At 33.9% G+C, this 22674-nt stretch overlaps 3 protein-coding genes across 3 annotated transcripts; 1 reads left to right on the top strand and 2 right to left on the bottom strand.

Annotated features, from left to right (window-relative positions):
• Positions 1-709: 709 nt before the first annotated feature.
• On the bottom strand, positions 710-3254 carry LOC142526016 (uncharacterized). Its single transcript, XM_075630294.1, has 6 exons — positions 2887-3254; positions 2125-2215; positions 1844-2028; positions 1321-1381; positions 1176-1237; positions 710-1101 (listed from the first exon to the last, which is right to left on the bottom strand). Exons 1-5 carry the CDS (start codon positions 3004-3006, stop codon positions 1221-1223), a joined length of 474 nt encoding a protein of 157 aa, XP_075486409.1. The 5' UTR covers positions 3007-3254; the 3' UTR covers positions 710-1101; positions 1176-1220.
• A 5620-nt stretch (positions 3255-8874) lies between these two features.
• Positions 8875-14942, bottom strand: LOC142526011 (universal stress protein PHOS32-like). Its single transcript, XM_075630287.1, has 4 exons — positions 14624-14942; positions 14341-14450; positions 9410-9528; positions 8875-9114 (listed from the first exon to the last, which is right to left on the bottom strand). The coding sequence occupies exons 1-4, from the start codon at positions 14796-14798 to the stop codon at positions 9024-9026; spliced, it is 495 nt and encodes a 164-aa protein (XP_075486402.1). The 5' UTR covers positions 14799-14942; the 3' UTR covers positions 8875-9023.
• Positions 14943-18552: 3610 nt separating this feature from the next.
• Positions 18553-22409, top strand: LOC142526004 (nucleoid-associated protein At4g30620, chloroplastic-like). Its single transcript, XM_075630280.1, has 7 exons — positions 18553-18775; positions 20086-20237; positions 21015-21115; positions 21229-21268; positions 21340-21411; positions 21587-21643; positions 22139-22409. Exons 1-7 carry the CDS (start codon positions 18706-18708, stop codon positions 22211-22213), a joined length of 567 nt encoding a protein of 188 aa, XP_075486395.1. The 5' UTR covers positions 18553-18705; the 3' UTR covers positions 22214-22409.
• The last annotated feature ends 265 nt before the right edge of the window (positions 22410-22674 follow it).

The raw sequence follows: 22674 nt of genomic DNA, 5'->3' as shown, positions 1-22674 counted from the left end.
AATCCGTTTTATCTTTTTTTCCCAAAATTATATTTTGTTCGCTCGAGATATATGCAAATTCAATGCTGGGACCAACACACACAAAGGTGTTGTGTGTACTTGAATAGAAAGGCAATGGACTTGTTATCAAACTTTAATGTTTGTCAAATGAAATGGGTTTGTCGGGCTTTTTCCATTTGAGAGAGGGTACAATCAAGGGTAGGGTGCAAAGAAAAACTAGACTCGCCTATTGCAGATGGGAATCACAAGCTATGTATCCAATTTAGACCATGTTTGCATAAGCTGCTCCCTAATAAGGTTATTTTTTTGAAAATTTTAGGAGTCCGCGGTTCGTGTATGTTGTGACTGTTCCATGAAATATTCATGGAGATGGAAGTAGCAGGCTTAGCGATGGCCTCCGCAACTGTAACAACAAGTCATGGATGCTTCGCTTAAATTTAAAATATTCAATTATTCTGTATAATTTTTTTCAAAATGATTCAACTTTTGACACACAAGATATACAAAGTTTCATCGCTCCACGAAGAAACCAACATTCGCAGTTCAGCAACTGTAAACATCCACATCGTTACAGAGCAAACTTATCAAAAAACAACACAGAAGAAGCAGAGGTGGTCCATATTCTAGTCAAAGACTTCTTTTTTACCAGTGACAATACAAAAGGCCATTGGCTTGTTCAAGATATATGAGTTTGTGTGGTGCAAAATCATGGGACAACCTTGAAGCGCATAGATACAAAATGATGAGTGCGATATTACAGCCAAGAATCGACAAAAACCAGTACACTGTCCCATGGAACACTTCTTGAAAATAACAAAACATAATTAGCATGAAACAAAGGCTTATAGGAACAAAAGATTGATCAAACACAACACATGAATACATCTAAATCGGCTAAAATGCAACGAGCCCATTATTACCAACGAGTTTCAGGAAGAAAGCAAAGGCGTAGTCGCTAGCTATACATAAATATATATATAAATAATCGCCACGTTCGAACATATATAACCATAGGCAACCTCTCACTATGTGTATGCATCTACCATCCCAATCACAAAAAAAGGGGTGATGCTCTGCTGCTTCAACCACCTTTACTACATCCTGCAAAACGTTGTAACAAAACTTTAACAAATCTTGAAATTTCGCATCAAGATTATTTTGTGAAGAAAACATACCGTGATAAGTATATTATTCACTTTCCATGAAGATGGGGTTGAATCTCAGTAATAAAGAGAACCTGCAAAAAGAAACAAAATAGTAGTCAATAATAGAAAATTTCACCAACAAATCGTACATCACTTTAGAGAACAATTGGCCTACCCTGCCACCAGTTTCCTCTTGAGGCGCTGCCTGACTCATCTTCTCCTCCATCTTTATTAAACTAGACATAACCAAAATTACGTTAAAGCATATAGTTAACTTCGACTGTAATAGCTTTTCCTATATGTAACACAATTGTAACAATGTGAATTCCCCATGGTGTCAATTACTTTCAAAAAGGTCGAAGAGTTCTATCGAGAATCACTTTTCTCCAAAACTCGAGCGCATGAGTATGGATTAAAATTATTATTTATATTTTAACATGCTACTTCGCATATAAGCTGGAGACTAGGTCACCAAGACCAACTTTATAAAATACTTAAGATTTCACGCAATGTGGCCGGCCTTGTAAACGCTTTGACTCCGATACAATGTTAGAAACCACTCAAGCTCATAAGAAATAACCTCAAAATACAATTGATGGAAACAGAAGTTAACTTTGGTAGAAAAAGAAATACTGAAGTATTCCGATCTTTATGCTAACACGTGTATTTGATTCCACGTTTATTCTAAGGCAACTTACAGTAGTGAAACAAGGATTTGGAGCAGTCGAGGGTCGAGAATAGACATCTTGACCCCCATAGTAAATTGATGAGCTATAGTGGAATGGATGTGCTTTTTGCTCTTGATGATACAAATTCATCTCCTTGTTTGTCGTGCTCTGGTTTCGTCCTTCACCACTTGAAACATCTTTCTCTTGAAAAGAGCCTAAGATTAATCCAATCCCCCCCAAAAAATGGTATAAATCTTTACAATTCAAGAATAAGAAAACAATGAAAATAAATAAGCCTGACTGAAACATACCCGAAACTCCATTCTTGGCACTCAAAGCTTGATTACCAGAATCATGCTTCTTCAATGTTTCAGATGCAATCAAGGACTCACTCCCAATGCCCTAAAACCAACATAATCATAACTTTTTTTAAAGAATATCTGTCTTCATTAAATTTTATCGTCAAGTTACCAGGATTCGGACTCACTAAATTCATCGTTACTGGTTTTAGGATCAGTTTCAGCTCTTGAAAGAAGAGCTTTTGGAATATTTAGTCCCAAGTGTGCAACTATAGACAGTTTTAATTGAAAATGCTTTTAACTTTTGATTTCGATCCCTCTAAATTCGCACACATGCAAGAACTCAAGGGAGGAACGCTGCCTGACGTTCGTGGACCGTGTTCCCGCACCAACAGGGCCAAAGCTTAAGATTTTCCCATTGTTCAGATCTCCAACTCGATTCCATCTACTTTAAAACATCAGGATATATAATTTATCATTCATCTAACATGATCTTAACATGCCTTTCAACCAATGACAACCCTCATTTTACATCCTGTAAGTCCTAAGTATACTCAAATTGGTGAAAATCGTCTCATTCATTAGCACATAACAGCACGCTTTTGAATCCCTTCAAATAAACTTCAAAACAAGAAACAGAGAACAAAAACATCCTTAAAAAATATATGCAGCAAAAAAAAAAAACACGTCTTGAAGCCAAAAAAGAATAAAGGCATTGACAGAATTTAATTATTTGATCAAGAACAAATTAACCCAGGAAATTATTTTCAATACCTGAGCAATAGGGTTGAAAATCGAGCCAAAAATCGCAGAAGATGAAGCAGCAGAAGAATAATTATTAGCCCCAAAAAGATCAAAAGTGAACGAAGAACTCGATGGCTTGCGTCCTTCCATTCTACCTCTGTATAAAATTAAAAATTATTATTAATTCCTAAAATCTTGAATATGCATTAGAGATTTGGCTTAAAGAGTGGCTGGTATATATAGACAAGGACCACCGCCAAGAAACGTAACCGCCGAAAATCTCTCCCAGAAAAAAACAGAAACATTTGTACAGTAAGCGATAAAATGGCCAAAAATAAAATTAATAAAGAAGAGAAAAGGAGAAAGAAACAGAGCGATACACGTGAATGATCTATCTTTGATGTATATTTACACGCAAAAAAACTATATTTAATGTATATGAAAGAGAATAAATTACATAAATAGAAAAGAGACGGAAAAAAGGCAAGAAAAAGATAAAACCGAAAACGGAACTCTCGCCTGATCAAGATTTAATGTTTTTTTTTTCATGTTTTTTTAATTATTCATTCAATTATTGATATGCATTCTCTCCCTGTAATATAAAAATTTTAAACTCTTGATTTCTGTTCAGTTTGTTCGCTAGCTGATTTAGTTAGTCCGCGGTTTAATCCTCGGAAAGTCACTTCCTCGCCTCCTCAAAATCTAATTGAGGAAATGACAAGTGGAAAAGCCTGGCCCAACGTGGGACCCAATATTCCAGCTCCGAACTTTTCTTGCGGGCGAATTGCAAATACACCCCTTGTGTTCTCATTTAATAGCGAATAACCCTTATATAATTTTTATTGGCTTATTAACCCCGTGTTCTTAATTTAGATGCATACTCACCCTTATGGTGGTGATGGGTTTTGTACGTGCCTGGATGTGTGTCACTTTTTTACCCAGATTATCTCTTGAACACATTTTTAACTGTAATCTATAATTTTTTTTATTATTTCTTGTCGCATTTTTGCCAAAGAATACATCTCACATAACTTTTTGTCTTTGTCAAAAGTCTCGACACATAAAGAACAGCAATAAGTCTCGGAAAATTTACCAAATTCTTCTGAAAATTTATTGAAATTTCGGGATGTTGTCGAGTAGGGAGGGGGATATCCCTAAAATTAATTATAAACTCTCTTTTATTTTATATAATTTTATTTGAATTATAATATTTATTTATGTGATTTTTTTTTTTTGAATTTATCAGTTAACTATTTAATTAATTTTAAAACTAAAATCTTCATATATGAGATAACTCTTTTTAAATTTATTAATCAATTTCTATATGAGCTTCGATCCAATATTATTTTATTTAAAATTAAAATCTTCAAACCAAAATCTAATCGAGTTTAAAGATTTGTTTATTCGACCTTTCTAGCTAGTGAATTCGTCTGCATTAGTATTTGGAGATTTAAGATCAGTTTGAAATATATGTTAAACTAATAATCACCATCATAATTAGTGCTATATCAACTGTTTTGAATAAGTAATGCTGATTGAAAAATGACGCAGGTGAGAGTTTCAGAACCATTTCATGATTATTTCCATTAGCATTATGCTTATGATGATCCAATATTCGTCATGTAATAATCTCATATATGGTTGATTGCTTGTGCTTATTTTTGGATTGAGAAACGTTAACTATCTTTATTTCGATGATAAAAAAACATATTTTTGTGTTATTAACATGTTGTTCGAAATGTGTAGATGGTATATATCAATTTAGAAGTGATAAGTCGTGGAAATATAATTCCAACACAATTAATTTTTGGCGAGCCGAAGTTTTCGATAATATCTCATAGTATAGTGATCCAAATGAGCAACAACCAAAACTATTGAACAGAAAACTAAGATTGCCTCAAATCGTATTTCAGACTAGGTAGACGGATTCAGAGGTCATCTAGACAAGTTGGTGGTCGCAAGACTTCGGCTAGAACTCATTTTGTGTATACACATTTAATTAATTTTTATAGTTAGAAAAGACGTTTTTCACCATTTATATTATAAATAGGTCTTTTGTGAGACGGTCTCACGGATCTTTATCTGTGATACGAATTAACTCTATCGATATTCACAATAAAAATTAATACTCTTAGCATGAAAAGTAATATTTTTTCATGGATGACCCAAATAAGATATTCGTCTCACAAAATACGACCCGTGAAACCGTCTCACACAAGTTTTTGTCTTTTTATCTTATTATCTCCAATTTGAGATCTTACTACCATATTATACCTATAAGACAACATGGATTTTGTTCATTTTCTTTTGCAACCAAATGTAAAAAGACACATAATTAAATGCTAACAGCCTCCTCGATTGAATTTCTAAAAAAAAAATTATAAGAAAAAAGTAAAACCACAAAAAGTTATAGAAATCATGACCCCTAAGAAACCAAACCACAATCAATTAATTCATTACATAAAAATAAAACTATAAATAAATACACGGGAAAAAACTAGTAACTTGGCTACTTGCTAGGAAGGTGGGGCGACACTTTTTATCTCAAATAATTTTGCTCTTATCTTTTATCTTATCTTATCTTTTTTTAATCAATATATTACATTTTTTTATTATTTTATTTTTTATTTTTGCCAAAAATTGTCTTAATTAAACAAAAACTTTAAGACCATCAAATTGGATAATTTTCAATTTCAAAATGAAATCATACAAACATGGAAGAGATATCAAATGGGAATTGCGAGTCATACGTCCAATTTAATCATCATCCCGATATATATATATATATATATATATATATATATATATGTCATATTAGTGGAAATAGCCAAATTCATTAAACAAGGAAACTTATTTTGGATTATGGTCTACTTTATATAATAAATTTACTTTTTGAAAACTGACACTGACAAATAATTAATTAAGATCTGATACAGTGTCTTTTCTTTTTTTGACTTGTATTCCTGTTTTGACATACATGTAATAAGATACACTAATTATTTTGTACACACGATTCATGTGGGTATAGTCTTTTTTATTGTTATCGATGGAGTAAAGAGAAATTTGACAAATTATGGAGGAACTAAATTGATATTTGAATTGTTGAAATAAAAAAAAAGTGTGTTTTGAAATTTTAAAAAAACAAAAAGTAATATTAGTATCATATAAAGGTAAAGTTGAAAGAAAAAATTGTTGTTTTTCTTAGATGATTATTATCATGTCCTCGAGTAATTAAATATTCGATGGTTGATAATATAAGTGCGAGCAATCAACTGTGATATGATTACATGGGCGAATATTGGATTATAATGAGCATAATGCTAATAGAAATCATGAAATGCTTTTTATGTTCATAATTGGAAGTATAATTATTCAATAACATATCACTTGTCCCATCCGACTAATAGGGCCCAAAATGATACAAAAAAATACCGAGCATTTTATTTGAGAACTCAAAGTTATAATATAGATAGAAATCCAAATGTGTAATATATTAATAATTTTGAAAAAAAAATTATAATATTTTAATAGCAAATTAAATCTAAGTTTCAACAATAATTTTCTGCTCCTCTGCCAATCATAGACTATTGGTTATTGGTATCCTTTCTATTCCTTAGTCACATCAAATGAGAGAGCTTTTATTGGAATAACATGGATGTGAAGAAGTGACCACAATTATGTCAAGTCTATATCCAACCTCAACTCTCTTTTGGATTTCAGACCATATTGTGATACAAAACACATTTACCTTATCATTTTTGCAATAATTTCAAGTCTCAAAATTTTGGATCATAGGAATTGAACACTTATATTTTTATATGTATAGTGGTAGTAACATTTTTCAAGTAAGTTCTACTCTTTAGTTTTGGACTTTATGATTCATAACATTTGAATAATTCGACACAAATGATTTCAAGGTTATGCAACTAAACACAAAGTAAAATGAAAAACGAAAACGAATTATCCCATGGCGTGGTATAAATAGAGTTTACCCTATACAATATTGGAATACAAGTTTTTTGGGAAGAACCAGAATCAATTCATTTTAAATTCATGATTTCGAATTTATTTTTATTGTTAAAAAATTATTTATATATAGTAGATTTCAAAATTTGCTTTTGTCTAAGTTACGTAAACAATAAAAATATATTTTAAATCTACGGATTTCAAATGAATTCAATCAAAATACATCCTCAAATCAAATATTTTAACTATTTACATACCTTTGTATGAATGGTGTGTCCCATCTCTTTCTTGTCTTCAAATTCAGCATTTTCAGATTTGGTGGAGTGGTCATTATGAAATGGGATTTATTTGATGAATTAAAAGAATAGTTTTCTGAGATTGAATGAATTGTCATTATGGAAAAAACTCTCCAAATTAATTTTATAAATCATGTCTTATGGAGTGTTATTTCATAGGAATCGATCCAACTATTGGGTTTTTTTTTTTAAGGAGCATTCGTAAAATACGTTTCATGTTTCAATTTTCGATTTTTTTTCCTTAGTTTTATTTTTTCGTATTTTTATTAATAAGTTTTAAGAATAATGTATCCCATTTGTTTCGTCTTTATACTTTAATTATAAGCGTGTGAAATTATTGTCCTCGAGTAAGAGATTATTGTGCTTTGGTCCCTCGTTACCATTTGCCCCCACTATCTCATAGCTATGCTTGCCTGCCTAGTTGTACATCGTAAACTAACTTTGTCGTGGATCTAAATAACACAGTCCAATTATTTATAATTAAATTTTATTAAACAAAAACGTATTAAAATTTTATAGAATTCAAGATTTCATATAAAAGTGTACACATTGAAATTGAATACTACTTGTAGTTAATTCGACTTTTTGAAACTATATTTAGCCAATCCCTTTTTCGGTTTCGGTTCAGAATTAATCAACAAACATATATATCGATCGATCGCGTTAATTATTTATGAATCAAACAAACATCAATCAATAATTGATCCAATAATAATCAGACAGCGTAGAACTTCGTTGGACTGCAAGTGAGAGCTCAAACTCGGGGAATTTGTGGCCGGACAGATTATTAATAGCATGTGATGTCAGTTTTGTACTTAGATTAATAAGTGATTTTCTTGTAGAAAACGATGTCAGAATAAACATAATATTTTTACATTTTAGCGATTTAACACAATAACTTACACCTATAAATTGTACACAGAGCTCAAAATTTTTGGTAATCATAACCCTATATATTGCTTTTTATTGAATTCGATAATTTATTTGATTGTTTATATTTCAAATATTTATTATGAGAATGATATTATTGGTTATGGTTATTTAATTATTTATACAAATCTAGTTAGTTATTATCAGGTGAAGTTATTTTTCAAGATAAATTTACTCCTCAAAATTCATAATCATTGTAATTATATACATGTGTATATATATAACCGTGAGTTAATCATGTATATACATGATTTAATTGTAAATTTTATATTTTGATTGAAAGCGATTTACTTTTGTAGATTTATATTTATTCTATTGACTATTTTTTTTTAAGACAACCAATTGACTACTCTTATTGTATTAGAGGTTGTTTTTGTGAAACGGTCTCATATATCTATATATGTGAGACGGATCGACTCGACCCATACGTGGAATGAAAAATACTTTTGACATAAAAAATAACATTTTTCATGTGTCGGATCGAGTTGGAGATTCATCTAACGAAATAAATATGTGAAACAATAATAATTCAGACAAACTAATAGACATCAAATTTAAAACAAAAATTGTATCCACATGTTTCACCTTTTCTACTACTCCTAAATTAAATAAGCTAGGTCTTTTGAACTTCGGTATTTGTATTATTTATAATAATAATAAGATAATTAAAATAAACTAGTTACGTTCTCATATAAAATTTTTCTTAGTATTTGTTTCTGTGTGCTAAACGAGCACCATCTCGCTTTAATTTGTTACACAGACAGACTTACATAATTTTTCGTAGTACGTACATGTGAAAACATGGTTTAAAATTGACAGAAATCCATAAAACCAGAATGGAAAATCTAATATTGCTACAAATACTGTGTATAAGCATTCGTAAACGGCTCATGCACATACGTATTTTCATACCCAAATACCAAATATTTATCAAAGAAAAGAACATTAGTTTTTCAGACACAATTTTCTGACTGATCAGGTCTTGTGGAAGTCTGGATCCTTCACGATTGTAACAGGGCATGATGCATTAGCCATCACGTAATTAGTCACGCTTCCTAATATTATCCTATATCCAATAGAAAACATAAAGAAACATATACTCTTTTGTTTTATATTAAAACTCAAAATATAAAATTCTAAATCATAAAATACTTTTATCTAACAATTTATGGCATAATGTTTTACCTACGGTAACAATCTTTTAGTTGTATGAAGTATCGTTCTAAATAAAATTGGCAATTTTAATGTTACACAGAAATTTGGTAAACATATATAAATTGAAATTCTTTATAACAGATTTGCTGCTTATATTTGACTGAGATTTAGTAAAGAATGCATTTTTAATGTTAGAAAAAAGTTACCTTTGGATAGTGGTGAGTCCCCTGCTTCCCATGACTAAAGAATCCAGCTTCAAATCTTCAACAGCTTCGCAAAGCTTCTCTCTCGCATCTCCCCAGTACAGTTTTGTAATAATGTTTATCTAATCGATCAAAATTTAAATAAAATTTCGAGTATACGCTTAGATTAACACATTGATGCAGTCAAGCAAAGATGGCTTATTAAAAGTGTTATTATAGAAAAACACGTTTTCAATAGAAGAGACAACATTTTGCACATATAAATAAGGCTTGGCGGTTACTGTGATAGATAGAACATTTTTTCGAGCATTTTCTTTCTTCCAGCGGTTATACTCATCTGTTGATTGAGTTTACATCAATGAAGATTTTTTGCTCAATTGTTTTCTTGTGTTTTCTAATATGGTATCAGAGCAAATAGTTCACTGAGCTGCCGTTCCGATCATCCATGGCCAAAGGAAATCAAGCCTCCACTTCCTCTCAAGCTGTGAACAATTCCAGCGGCCGAGCAGTCTCTGAAGATTCAACCAGTCCATTTTACCTTCAGAATGGAGATCATCCCGGATTGGTGTTAGTTTCGCATCCACTCGCAGGTACTAACTACAACACTTGGAGTCGAGCTATGCTGATGGCGTTAACTGCCAAAAATAAGCTCGTCTTCGTTGATAATACTTGTTTACGTCCCCAACTGGATGATTTGCTGTATGGAGCTTGGAATCGATGTAATAGCATGGTAATTTCGTGGATTCTGAATTCTGTCAGCCGCGAAATAGCAGATAGCCTGATGTACATACCTACGACTTCTGAAATTTGGATTGATCTGAGAGATCGGTTTCACCATAGCAATGCTCCGAGAATTTTTCAACTCAAAAAGCTTTTGACCGATTTACATCAAGGATCTATGGATATTAATGCATATTACACAAAATTGAGGACTCTTTGGGATGAGTTGAAGGATTTTCAACCTGTTTCTGTATGTAATTGTGGATCAATGAAAGATTGGGTCAATTATCAGAATCAAGAGTGTGTGATGCAGTTTTTGATGGGATTGAATGAGTCTATGCGCAAATCCGTGCTCAAATATTGATGATGGACCCAATACCTGTGATTTCTAAGATTTTCTCGTTGGTGGTTCAAGAAGAAAGGCAGCGGTCCATACATAAAGACATCCTAGGATCTTCTGTGAACTTCTCTACTGACCAACACTCTTTCACTCAACAATCTTCTGTGGTGGCTGTGGCAAAGGGGAATCAGTATGGTAAGGAGAGTTCTGGTGATAAACCGACGTGCTCTCATTGTCATCTTAAAGGCCATACCATTGATAAATGTTACAAGGTTCATGGATATCCTGTTGGTCATCCGAAGTATAAACAACAACATTGGAATGGTGGTCGACAGATACACGTCAATCAAACACATACTTCTCCTGTTCCCTCAGCCAACCCAACGACAAGTTCTCTGAATCCTGATCAATGCAGACAACTCATACCCTCTTGAGTTCACAGCTTCAGCTTGGTCATCCCAACACACTATCCACACCACAGATTGAATCCTCTGCTTCTTGTTTTACTGGTACATATTTCTCATCTTTTGGGCTTAGTCCTTCTCTTAATTCAAGTTGGATTTTGGACACAGGGGCAACTCATCATATTTGCTGCTCTTTGAGTTCTTTATCTTCGAGCAAGGCATTCTCTTCAAAGGTTACATTACCTGATAACTCTGTGGTTTGTGCCACGCATATTGGGTCCGTAAATTTGTCACCTCATTTGTGTTTAGAGGATGTGTTGTTTGTGCCTCAATTTAATTTCAACCTACTTTCCATCAGCTCACTGACTAGTAAAATTCAATGCTCAGTTCTTTTTTTTTTCTGATTCGTGTTTTATTCAGGCACTTACCACCAAGAAAATGATTGGGATGGGTAGCAGGATGGGAAACTTACACGTTCTGCGTCATTCCTGCTCTCCTTCTCCAACAACCTCCCCAACAATCTGTAATGTTTCCCTATCAAACTCACAATTGTAGCATTATAGAATGAGTCACCTTTCTTTTCCTAAGCTGACAGCTTTAGGACATGATTTTGGTTCTCATTCTTTAGGACATGATGATGTAATACGTTGTTCGATTTGTCCTTTACCTTTCATTTCACAAAATACATTGTGTGATGCTCCTTTTCAACTGCTTCACATTGATGTTTGGGGTCCTTTTACTCCTTTAAGCACTGAGGGATACAAGTATTTTTTAACCATAGTTGATGATCACACTCGTTTTACATGGATATATTTGCTAAAGTCTAAATCAGATGTTTTGAGCATATTTCCAACTTTCTGCAAAATGATACAGACTCAATTTGGACATAAGGTTCAATCTGTTAGATCGGACAATGCACCTGAGCTTAGTTTTTCTGATTTTTATAAATCCGAAGGAATCACTCCTTACCATTCTTGTGTTGAAAGGCCACAACAAAATTCCGTTGTGGAAAGAAAACACCAACATATCTTGAATGTGGCAAGATCTTTGATGTTTCAATCCAACATCCCATTACCATATTGGAGTGACTGTGTGCTTACATCAGTTTATCTCATCAATCGCACACCGTCCTCTTTACTTTCAAATCAATCCCCTTTTGAACTCCTTTTCCATAAGAAACCTTTGTATGGTCATTTGAGAGTTTTTGGGTGCTTGTGCTACGGTTCTACTCTTTTGAGTCATCGTACCAAATTCTCCCCTCGTGCCGTCAAATCCATCTTTCTGGGATATCCAAGTGGTTACAAGGCCTATAAACTCCTCAATGTCCTTACTAATGAGGTGTACATCAGTAGGGATGTGGTGTTTCATGAAACCATTTTTCCTTTCATGGACCAGCCATCTCACTTTGCACATCAAGATGTTTTTTTTGATAGTGTTCTTCCTACGCAGAAAGCTGTTGTTCAGGATATTATTCCAGCACCTGAGCATTCATCTCGGTCACACAGAGTTGTCAATAAACCTTCTCATTTACGTGATTACCACTGTTATGCTGTTAACTCTTCTCTCACATCGTCCACTGCTCATCCCCTATCAATGGTTCTTGGTGGTGCTCGCCTATCCAAAACTTATTCCACTTTTATCAATAATGTTTCGTCTGTCATTGAACCCCAATCCTTTTCTCAAGCCATTAATAAACCCGAGTGGTGTCAAGCCATGGCCACTGAACTTGAAGCTCTCGAGGGGAATGGGACTTGGTCTATTGTTTCCCTACCTCCTGGGAAGGCTGCGGTTGGATGTCGTTGGGTTTATAAAGCAAAATTTCATGCTAATGGTAGCCTAGAAAGATACAAAGCGCGTCTAGTTGCTAAAGGGTACACGCAACAAGAGGGAATTGATTACCTTGAGACATTTTCTCCGGTTGCAAAGCTTGTTACAGTCCGAGTTCTACTTGCTTTAGCTTCACTTCGGGGATGGTTTCTAACTCAACTTGATGTCAATAACACCTTTTTACATGGTGATCTTTCTGAAGAAGTTTACATGTCTCTACCTCCTGGTTATCACCGAAAGGGGGAGATTCTTCCCAAACGTGCAGTGTGTAAATTACACAAATCCATCTATGGCCTTAAACAAGCTTCGAGGCAATGGTTTGCCAAATTTTCTTCGACATTAATTCAGATTGGATTTGTTCAGTCACACGCTGATAATTCCTTGTTTGTTCGCACCCGTGGCCATGTGTTTTTAGCATTATTAGTATATGTTGATGATATTGTGTTAGCCACCAATGACAAAAAGGAAGCCGCGGATTTGAAAATGTTTTTGGACAGCTGCTTCAAGCTAAAAGACCTTGGAGACTTGAAATACTTCCTTGGTATTGAAGTTGCAAGGTCTTCGAGTGGAATCTCAATATGTCAGCGTCATTATGCTCTACAACTTCTCACAGAAACAGGGCTGCTGGGTTGCAAACCACGTTCCACTCCTTTGGATGCCAATCTGAAATTGAGTAGTGAAGATGGTGAATTGTTAACTGATCCTTCGTTGTATCGAAGATTGGTAGGAAGGTTGTTATACCTTACTATCCACTCGACCAGATCTGGCTTATTCGGTGAATAGATTAAGTCAGTTTGTTGCGTGTCCAAGAGAGCCACATTTGCAAGCCGTATATTCTGTCCTTAAGTATGTGAAGAGCACCGTTGAACAAGGCTTGTTTTATAACTCTTCATCACCTCTGAAACTTAGTTTCTTCTCGGATTCAGATTGGGCAACATGTCCAGATACACGTCGTTCTGTCTCTGGTTTCTGTGTTCTAATTGGAGAATCTTTGGTTTCGTGGAAATCTAAGAAACAACACACCGTTTCTAGATCATCTACTGAAGCAGAATACAGATCAATGGCTAGTGCTACATGTGAGGTCACTTGGATGCTTGCTTTACTTAAAGATTTATGCATTCCATACAACGAACCTGCAGTGTTGTTCTGTGATAACCAATCGGCCATACATATTGCTTCCAATCCAGTGTTCCATGAGCATACGAAGCATATAGAGATTGACTGTCATATTGTGAGAGAGAAGCTACAGCGTGGTCTTATCAAAGTCTTGCATGTATCATCTCATCTTCAACTTGCAGATTTGTTCACTAAGTCCCTATTGCCTTCTCGATTTCGCATGCTACTTACCAAGATGGGTGTTCACAACATTCACACTCCATCTTGATGGGGAGTATTAAAAGTGTTATTATAGAAAAACACGTTTTCAATAGAAGAGACAACATTTTGCACATATAAATAAGGCTTGACGGTTACTGTGATAGATAGAACATTTTTTCGAGCATTTTCTTTCTTCCAGCGGTTATACTCATCTGTTGATTGAGTTTACATCAATGAAGATTTTTTGCTCAATTGTTTTCTTGTGTTTTCTAAAAATTCCATTGAGTGAAATGAAATTTGACAAAAAAATAAAAATAAAATTAAACCTCTTTCTGCCTGGCTGCGGTGTCGAGCATGTCGAGAACTTCAATATCGATCGGAACGTTGTATTTGTTCATGATCGTAGGTTCGCGAAACTCGGCCAGTGGAATCAGAGCTACAAATTCAATATTCAAAATCAAGGCCCTCTCGTTGGAATTGGGATTCGACAAAATTTTTGGAATTTTGATTTAAATTCATGAGTATAACAGTCAATCAAACAATCAGAAAGTGTTTGGATCGTGCTACATACATGAAAAAGAACTGGTAAAAATTGAGAAAAATACGTACGAGAACCGGATTTAAACCACAATCGATCGCGCGACTCTTCGACAGACTGGGATTTGATATGGACTACGTAAAAAATGTCGCCTTTGTCAGCTAAATTGTCGATCGACCACTGCAGTGCAGCTTTGCTGCTCTTGGAGAAATCCATGGCCACCCCGATTTTCCTGTCTTTCGCCATATTTTCCCCAAAATACGGAAACAACAACGATGGATTGATTATTCACGCCAATTAATGTACAATCACAGCACAAGAAATATAAAGGCTGTTGCGTGTAGTAGATTTCATTCTCTTTTGGGACTGAATTTATTCCCTTCGGTAATACGTTATTCGTGTCATTGAATGTGACGTTCACGCGTGTAAGAAATAAGAATGGGCCGGGTCACTCACATTGTGCCCCATTCGGGTACAGTTTCCTTGCGTACGAGTATGATGACGTATAGACTTCATCGAATTGAATTTTAATTTAATATAACAAGTTGAAATTTAAATATCGTTCCAAATGAATTATATTTCAATATTATATTATTTTCATATATTAAATTTTAGGTAAAAGCTTGTGTAAGACGATCTCACGGGTCGTATTTGTGAGACAGATCTCTTATTTGGGTCATCCATGAAAAAGTATTACTTTTTATGCTAAGAATATTACTTTTTATTGTGAATATCGGTATGGTTGACTCGTATCACAGATAAAGATTCGTGTGACCTGTCTCACAAAAAATCTACTCTAAATTTTATTGAATATACCAAGCTAATTTTAAAACAATGTGCCCTAGTTTATGCTATAAATTAAACATGGTCGATCACTTTGGAATGTATAAAAAGATAATCTTGATTATGCAAATATATTAAGTTTTTTTCACAAGTATTTTAAAGTTTTCTGACAAATTTTTTAGTGCCTGATTTTGGATCTTCTGCTGTGGTTGAAAACACAGTACTTGACGTCGTGCTCTTTTCATACGAGACGATCCGTTTCGTTTAACAATTTTTCAAATTTATCTAACACTCTGTGCGGTCCATCAAATTATCAACTATTATCTCGTGTAAAAAATGCAAGATGGTATGTATTCAGCCACACAGAGAATTCAAATCTTTAGAAAAACTCTTGTCACTGTCATCATCGTTATCCTTCTTTCCACCAAATAATGAATGCACTCTGAGAGATTTCTTAACAATTCCGCTTACATTTCCGGGCGATAGCGAATTTGATAGACCGACATGGTTTGCAATGTGATAGGACTTCATTGAAATGGAACGAAAGATAATGGAAAATACCATGTCGGTGTCGGAAAATCAAAGTGCAACAATCGAAACAACAAAATCACATGAAAGGCCAAATGTAGAGAGATTAAAGCTTTTAAATCAAAGCAACGTCGAACTTGCAGCACCCATTAAGGATACGATCCATCCATAGAATTTATCTTATTGCAGAAATATATGTGTGTGTGTGTGTGTGTGTGTGTGTGTGTGTGTGTGTGTATACACATATTTACAAAGTTCCCCAAGTTCAAGAACATGCATGTTAAAGACATATTACTGAATTTAGAATACTACAAGTACTAAATATCACAAAGCTCAAGTGCCACAAGCACGGCAGGGATAGAGGTCTTTATTTTCCCAGCCTACTGGGAATAAAAAATAAATAAGAAGCAGCCATGTTTTAAGAACAAAACATACTCTAAACCTTCATTTGCCTGATTCTTTGGCATTTCTTGGAATCTGTCTCCAATGCTAACTTATTTTTCTCAAGCTAATAGTCGAAAAGCAAAGCACGTCCATCCAACAAAAGCATCAATGATTTCACTTAGGATCCTTGAGATTTAAATCAACTTGATTCATTTATTTAGATAGCTATGCATTCGGTGTTTCAAATTATTTACCAAGCATTTTAAGCACGTGTTTCATTCAACGTGTGATGGATCCCATATTCTCCTAATTAAACTCAAGTAATTTGAAGTCACAGCTACAGATACTCTTCTGAGAGCAAATCGTTTGATCGAAAAGCATCCCAAAGGAAACCTTTTCCTAATAACATACCACTGCCTCTTCCAAAATACAGACTTTTCAATTGACTAGCCAAAGTTAACAAGAATAAGTACTGGGATCAAACTTCAAGAATTACACAATTTCATTAAATTTCCCATTTTCCACGACTAATTGCAGCACATATAATATAAATTCTAAAACTACCAGTCCATGGAAACACTCTCAAACATAGAAAAAATAAATCCAATCTTTATTTTACGTTTCGAGCGCATTAGGAGCCAAAGCCAGTTTAAGAAGACACTCATAGCCAAATGGCAAATGGTTCGTCTGCATCATCTCAAAACTGAATCAGAATCCAGGTTTATAAAAACGGACACCATCAGCCCAAAAAATCCTTCTACAGAAAACATGTCGAGCCAACAATACAGAAAGAGAGAAGATGGGGAAATAGCTCACTTGAAGAGAAGGAAGAAACAAAAGAAGAGGGAACTTGAGCCACTGAAGCTGCCATTGGAGTCATTGCCATATCTTTATCAACCTTCTAAATCGAGCTGCCATCGCATTTACGTACGTAACATAAAAACGTATAAAATCCAGAAAATAAAATAAAATAAAACTTCTTTAAAAGATGTTGCAACCAAATTAATTATATTTGAATCACAAAAAATATGGATTCTTTGAAACAACACTAAAGATAATAACTTGAAAACTACCAAAAAAGGACCATTTCCAAAAGGAAAAGTTACATGGGGTCGTTTGGGCTACTTTCATCTCAAATTTTTTTGCAAGAGACCAAAATGGTACACCAATTCAATGAATCAATGATACCATGTAATCATACTCCATTGAAAAAGTAAGATGATAAAAGAAATACCTAAAAAACTGTAACATAACTTTGAATCGAGAATAAACCATTACTCCATTGTTCGGCTGTGTCATATCAAATTTGATTAATAAAGAAGTGTTTAGTTTTAATATATATTTATATAGTTTAAAATATAACATACAAGATAAAATAATAAATAAAAATGTCAAATAAAACAGAGAACAATTAAACATATTAAACTTCGGCTCAAATTTAATAATTGATAATAAGAATAAAATATTTTTCTGTCGATCTGGCTTTATGGTTACATTTTTTGTATATTATTATTATTATTTAAATATATTTAACACTTTACTTCCACCTTAGGGCATCCGCATCCGTCGGAATTAATTCATGTTAATAACTCTCAATCTCATCAAAAATGATGGGGTCCACGAGCCACATATTCATTACATTAACACTTCCCCATTATTAACACACACTCACATTCATTTAATTTCAACTTTCATTATTTATGGGTCCCACTGTCCACTTACTCATTTTTTTTATTTTTAATTTTTCAATATCTTTCTAATATTTTTAAAATTTTACAACAAATATTACTAAAAATAAATAGTATTATTATTTTAAAAATAACTTAATTCCAATATTCATTAAAATATTATTAAGAAATGAAAAAAAAGATGGACTCTTTTATTTAAAATATTATTCAACACAATCTCTTTAAAAAAAACACAAAATACAAAGAAAACGAATTACGATAATCGAATATAGCCGTTGGTGCATAATTTTGCCGTTTGAAAATAGTCGTTGGTGATAATTAGCGACGGTCGGGTGTTAAAAAATCGTCGCAAATAGCGACCTTTTTTTAAAAAAAACAGACGCTTTTCACTTTGCGACGGTTTACGAAAAACCGTCGCAAAGTTGCGATGTTTTACGAAAAACCGTCGCAAATTTCGAAATAACGCCGTTCATTCTGAGAAATTTTTTGGCTGCAAGATTATTAATTCTTGCGCCCACATTGGTGGGCGAAAATTAATGGGTATTATTAAATGTGGGCGAAAATTAATGGGTATTATTAACACCCATTAACCAACCAATGTGGGTGCCCTTATCTCGAACATCCTCGGCCTGTCTGATTTTCTTTTTCCTTTTCTTTTTAACCTAATAATTGTTGTTGTGAAATGGCGACAAACCAAGCACGCGTCTCTCATCCAATCTTGCCCGACACTGCTCAAAGTCGTATCATCTCCGTAAAATCTTGACAAAGATATGGCGATGGCTCCATTTGCGGCTTCAGCGGCTCAATTTCCCTCTTCTTTTGCTTCTTCCTTCTCATCTAGTAAGCTATTTCACCATATCTTTCTCTCTATCTTGGCTCAATATGTTCTCTAATTGCCTTATGTACCCGAAATGTAAAACAAAGATTGATTTTTTTAAGCTTTGAGAGTGTTTCCACAGGCCGCTACTTTTGGAATTTGTATTTTATGTTCTGCAATTAGTCGTGGAATATGGGAAATTAAATGAAATTGTGTAAATTGTAAAACTTTGGTACCTGTACTTGTTCTTTTTAACTTTGGCGTGTCAGATGAGAAGTATGTATTCGGAAGAGGTCAATGTATGTTATTACCAAAAAGTTAGGTTGCTTTTGAATGAGACGATACGGGATCTCGGAAGAGTATCTGTAACTATGACTTCATTTTACTTGAGTTTAGAAGGGTATGGGATCCGTCATGCATTGACCGAATCACATGTTTAAAATGTATAGTAATGATAAACAAAATAAAATGGATTTCAATCTTACGCTTTCTAAGTGAAATTATTAATCCTTGTTTTGAATGAATGTGTTTTGGTTTTCGAGTACTATCTTGAGAAAACAAGTTAACTTGGAGACAGATTCAAAATGCCCAAGAATCGATCAAATGCGATTTAGAATATGTTTGTTTTTCAAGACATGGCGGCCTATTACTATTATTAGTATTTTTGGATCCCCAGTTGGACGGGAAAAAAGATCTATATCCCAACTGTGTTTTGAAAAGGCATTATAGTTTTTGTGGCACTTGAGCTTTATGATATTTAGCGCTAGTAGTATTCTAAACTTGGTGAGGATCCTAATGGTCATTCACATGCATGTTCTTCAACTTGGGGACCTCACTTTAGCTTATGATATTTAGCATTAGCAGTATTCGAAATTCGGTGAGGATCCTAATGGTCATTCACATGCATGTTCTTCAACTTGGGGACCTTATTGTAAATATGTTGAAGGATTAAATCCGGGCGTATTGCATCTTTACTATAGTCAAATATTACAACCAAATAGAACATAAATTTAAAGAGTAATAGTAGTTTATGAAGCAGAGAAAAGGGGGCATCGCAGTGTGTACATGTTTAAATGATAGACAAGGAGTGGGAGAGGTGCGATGTGAAATAAATGTGTGAAATATATATATTTCTGCAATGAGATATAACTTCTGTGGTTGGCCAAGATATTGTATGCCTAATGGGTCCTGCAAGTTTGACATTGCTTTGATTTAGAAAGCTCCAATTTCTCTGCATTGACCTCCTTCACGTGATTTTGTTATACTTGATTGTTGCACTTTGATTTTCCGACATCGACATGGTATTTTCCATTATCTTTTGTTTCATTTCAAGGTAACTCCTATAACAATGCCAGCCACGTTGGTCTACCAAATTTGCCATTGCCTGGAAACAGAAGTGGAATGGTTAAAAAATCTCTCGGAGTGCATTCATTATTTGGTGGAAAGAAGGATAATGATGATAACAGTGACAATTGTTCTTCCAAGGTACTAGTAGAAAATGATGTGTTTAGATAATTAAGGGCTTGCTTGTTTTTTTCAGAATTTTATGGGAAGAGTTTTGAGAGAATATTTGGGGTATTGTTTTGGGGATATATTTTGTGTGTTTGGTTTGTTTAGAGGAAATGACATTATTAATGTATGTGTCAAATCACATTAGAAATTGTTAGATAAAATTATTCAAAAGTTTAAGAATAGAAATTTTTGCAATAGAATGTAATATAATAATGGAATTTTTTTTGAAAATGAAAAATAGTTAAAAGCAACAACTATGTTAAGAAATCTAACAGAGGGTAATGTGTTATTTACAAAGAAAATAAAGGTGAAAAAATTGTGTTTGTTTTTGTTTCAGGGGATAAAGAGTGTTTTCCCGTAAATGAGGGGATAAAGAGTGTTTTCCCGTAAATGAAAATCAAGCAGGCCCTGGGGTCTTTGGAAAATAACTTATTCTATCATGTTATATTTAGTTGAGACCATCCATGAAGGATCATGCCTTTCAGGGGATAACTCAGTTTAATACCTTTAAACTGTCAAGATTATTATACCTGCTTTAACCATTTTTTGGGCAATTGATTCAATGTGCAATATTCCTTTTGTTTGTCTTCATCTTTTTGTATATTGAGTTTCTTGCAATGAAGTTATCATGTGGATATGTTTGACATATTTTATATAGATTTCTTCTGTTTAGGTTTAATGTTGACCATTCAACTCGCCATTTCCTGTTGATAGGGCTCTAATAGAATGTTTATACTCTATAAAAAATAGGCTGGAATCTTAGGAAACATGCAGAATTTGTACGAGACAGTAAAAAAGGCGCAGATGGTTGTCCAAGTTGAGGCAGTAAAAGTGCAAAAGGAACTTGCGGTGTATGTAACTATGGTTCATGCTCTATACATTTTTATTGCTGCTTGTTTCTTGGATTTATCATTTTTGTACTTCGATTTATTATGTATTTGAATATTCTTGTCCTACTTTCCAGAGCTGAATTTGATGGTTACTGTGAAGACGAGCTAATAAAGGTAGATTTAATGTACCATAGTCGTTGAAGGTTCGTAGGCCTGCTCGGTTTGTTTGATGAAATCTTTTTCAGGCTACGCTTTCTGGGAACCAACAACCAGTACGCATCGAGATAACCGAGGCTGCCATGGAATTGGGAGCTGAAGTAAGTTTGTCTAGTAATACTTTCTGGCTTAATAGGGAAAGGCTCCATTGCCCATCGCTTATATAGCAAATGGATACAAATTTAGGACCAGAGCATGACACATATTTGCTCGACTTGTATGCTGTCAAATACTTCAAACTCCAATTTAATAAAGTTGTAATGTGTTTTTTTCCAGAAACTCTCTCTTTTGGTCACAGAAGCCTACAAAGACGCGCACCAAAAGAGCGTTCAGGTGAAAACTATTACCTGTTTCACTTCTCTTTACCTTTTCTCTGCAAAATCTTGAATCCAAATGCAGTATTGTAGATTGTTTGAAACATATAACTACTGTTATCTTGTGCTCCTTTAATCTTGAGCTTTGGGGAAGGTGATTTTTATCATAGTATCTCGGTAAGGTCGTAAAATGAAATTTTACCGGTGAAATCCTCGTATTTTATTTGCTCTCCAGTAGTTATTTCTGGGTGTTTGTTGTTGTTCAGTACCCGACCAATATTTTACATGTCCGTCTTAAGTGTTAATTTTGAATGTACATTTTCTAGTATCAACTTGTACATTTCAGACAGTCTTATAGTAAAGCTATTTTTCTTGTATCAACTTAAACACCGGAGGTAGTCTCACAGCGCTTAGCTATTTTCCTCGATCCAACTTTCTTTGGGTTTGAGTTTTCGGAAAAATAGGTGGTTGTTAATAAAGTTCACTCGTGACTTTGGTTTGATGAACAATGCAGGCTATGAAAGAAAGAATGAGCAACCTTGCACAAAGCCTGGGAGTGCCACCAGGTTTGACAGAAGGATTGAAGTGACTAAGGGGGAGGGATACTTCTATCAATTTTGTATGCCAGATTTGGAGTTATTTCCATTATGCTGACTTTGAGAATGTATTCTAGTCCTTTATTTTTCATTATTTCTTTTTTAAATGTAAACTTGTTCTCTTTTTATCTAGCATCTTCTTGTACCATATATAATAAATATATTAGGGGCTCGAATTTTTGATTGCTCTGTCTGTCGACTTTTTAAATATCCAAAATACTCCTCCAATAATTGTTTTACCTAATGATCATCATGAAATAATTGCACACTAAAAATAGCCTATACTTCGAAGTTTTTAAATACTCAGCCTACCTCTACTACCATTATCATTCTCGCCATTACAATTTATAAAATTGTTTATTATATTAATTAATTTATTTAACTCTATTATATTATAAGTTGACTTCTGTTACCAAAAAAACCGTGTAAGCACGCATCTACTGATATATATATC

The sequence above is a fragment of the Primulina tabacum genome, chromosome 2 (genome assembly GCF_025594145.1).
Source record: "Primulina tabacum isolate GXHZ01 chromosome 2, ASM2559414v2, whole genome shotgun sequence".
In the NCBI taxonomy this organism is placed as follows: Eukaryota; Viridiplantae; Streptophyta; class Magnoliopsida; order Lamiales; family Gesneriaceae; genus Primulina; species Primulina tabacum.
This window is presented reverse-complemented; position numbering and strand designations above follow the sequence as displayed.

Bases quoted from the DNA above. Each gene is read 5' to 3' on its own strand.
- LOC142526016 (XM_075630294.1), bottom strand. From the start codon at position 3,006: ATGGAAGGACGCAAGCCATCGAGTTCTTCGTTCACTTTTGATCTTTTT. The intron at 2,029-2,124 runs GTATGTTTCAGT...GATTAATCTTAG, and splicing joins TGCCAAGAATGGAGTTTCGG to GCTCTTTTCAAGAGAAAGAT. The intron at 1,382-1,843 runs GTAAGTTGCCTT...GGTTATGTCTAG, and splicing joins CAAATCCTTGTTTCACTACT to TTTAATAAAGATGGAGGAGA.
- LOC142526011 (XM_075630287.1), bottom strand. From the start codon at position 14,798: ATGGCGAAAGACAGGAAAATCGGGGTGGCCATGGATTTCTCCAAGAGC. The intron at 14,451-14,623 runs GTACGTATTTTT...TTGAATTTGTAG, and splicing joins GTGGTTTAAATCCGGTTCTC to CTCTGATTCCACTGGCCGAG. The intron at 9,115-9,409 runs GTAACTTTTTTC...TATTGGATATAG, and splicing joins GGACTCACCACTATCCAAAG to GATAATATTAGGAAGCGTGA.
- LOC142526004 (XM_075630280.1), top strand. From the start codon at position 18,706: ATGGCGATGGCTCCATTTGCGGCTTCAGCGGCTCAATTTCCCTCTTCT. The intron at 21,269-21,339 runs GTAGATTTAATG...AATCTTTTTCAG, and splicing joins GTGAAGACGAGCTAATAAAG to GCTACGCTTTCTGGGAACCA. The intron at 21,644-22,138 runs GTGAAAACTATT...TGAACAATGCAG, and splicing joins CGCACCAAAAGAGCGTTCAG to GCTATGAAAGAAAGAATGAG.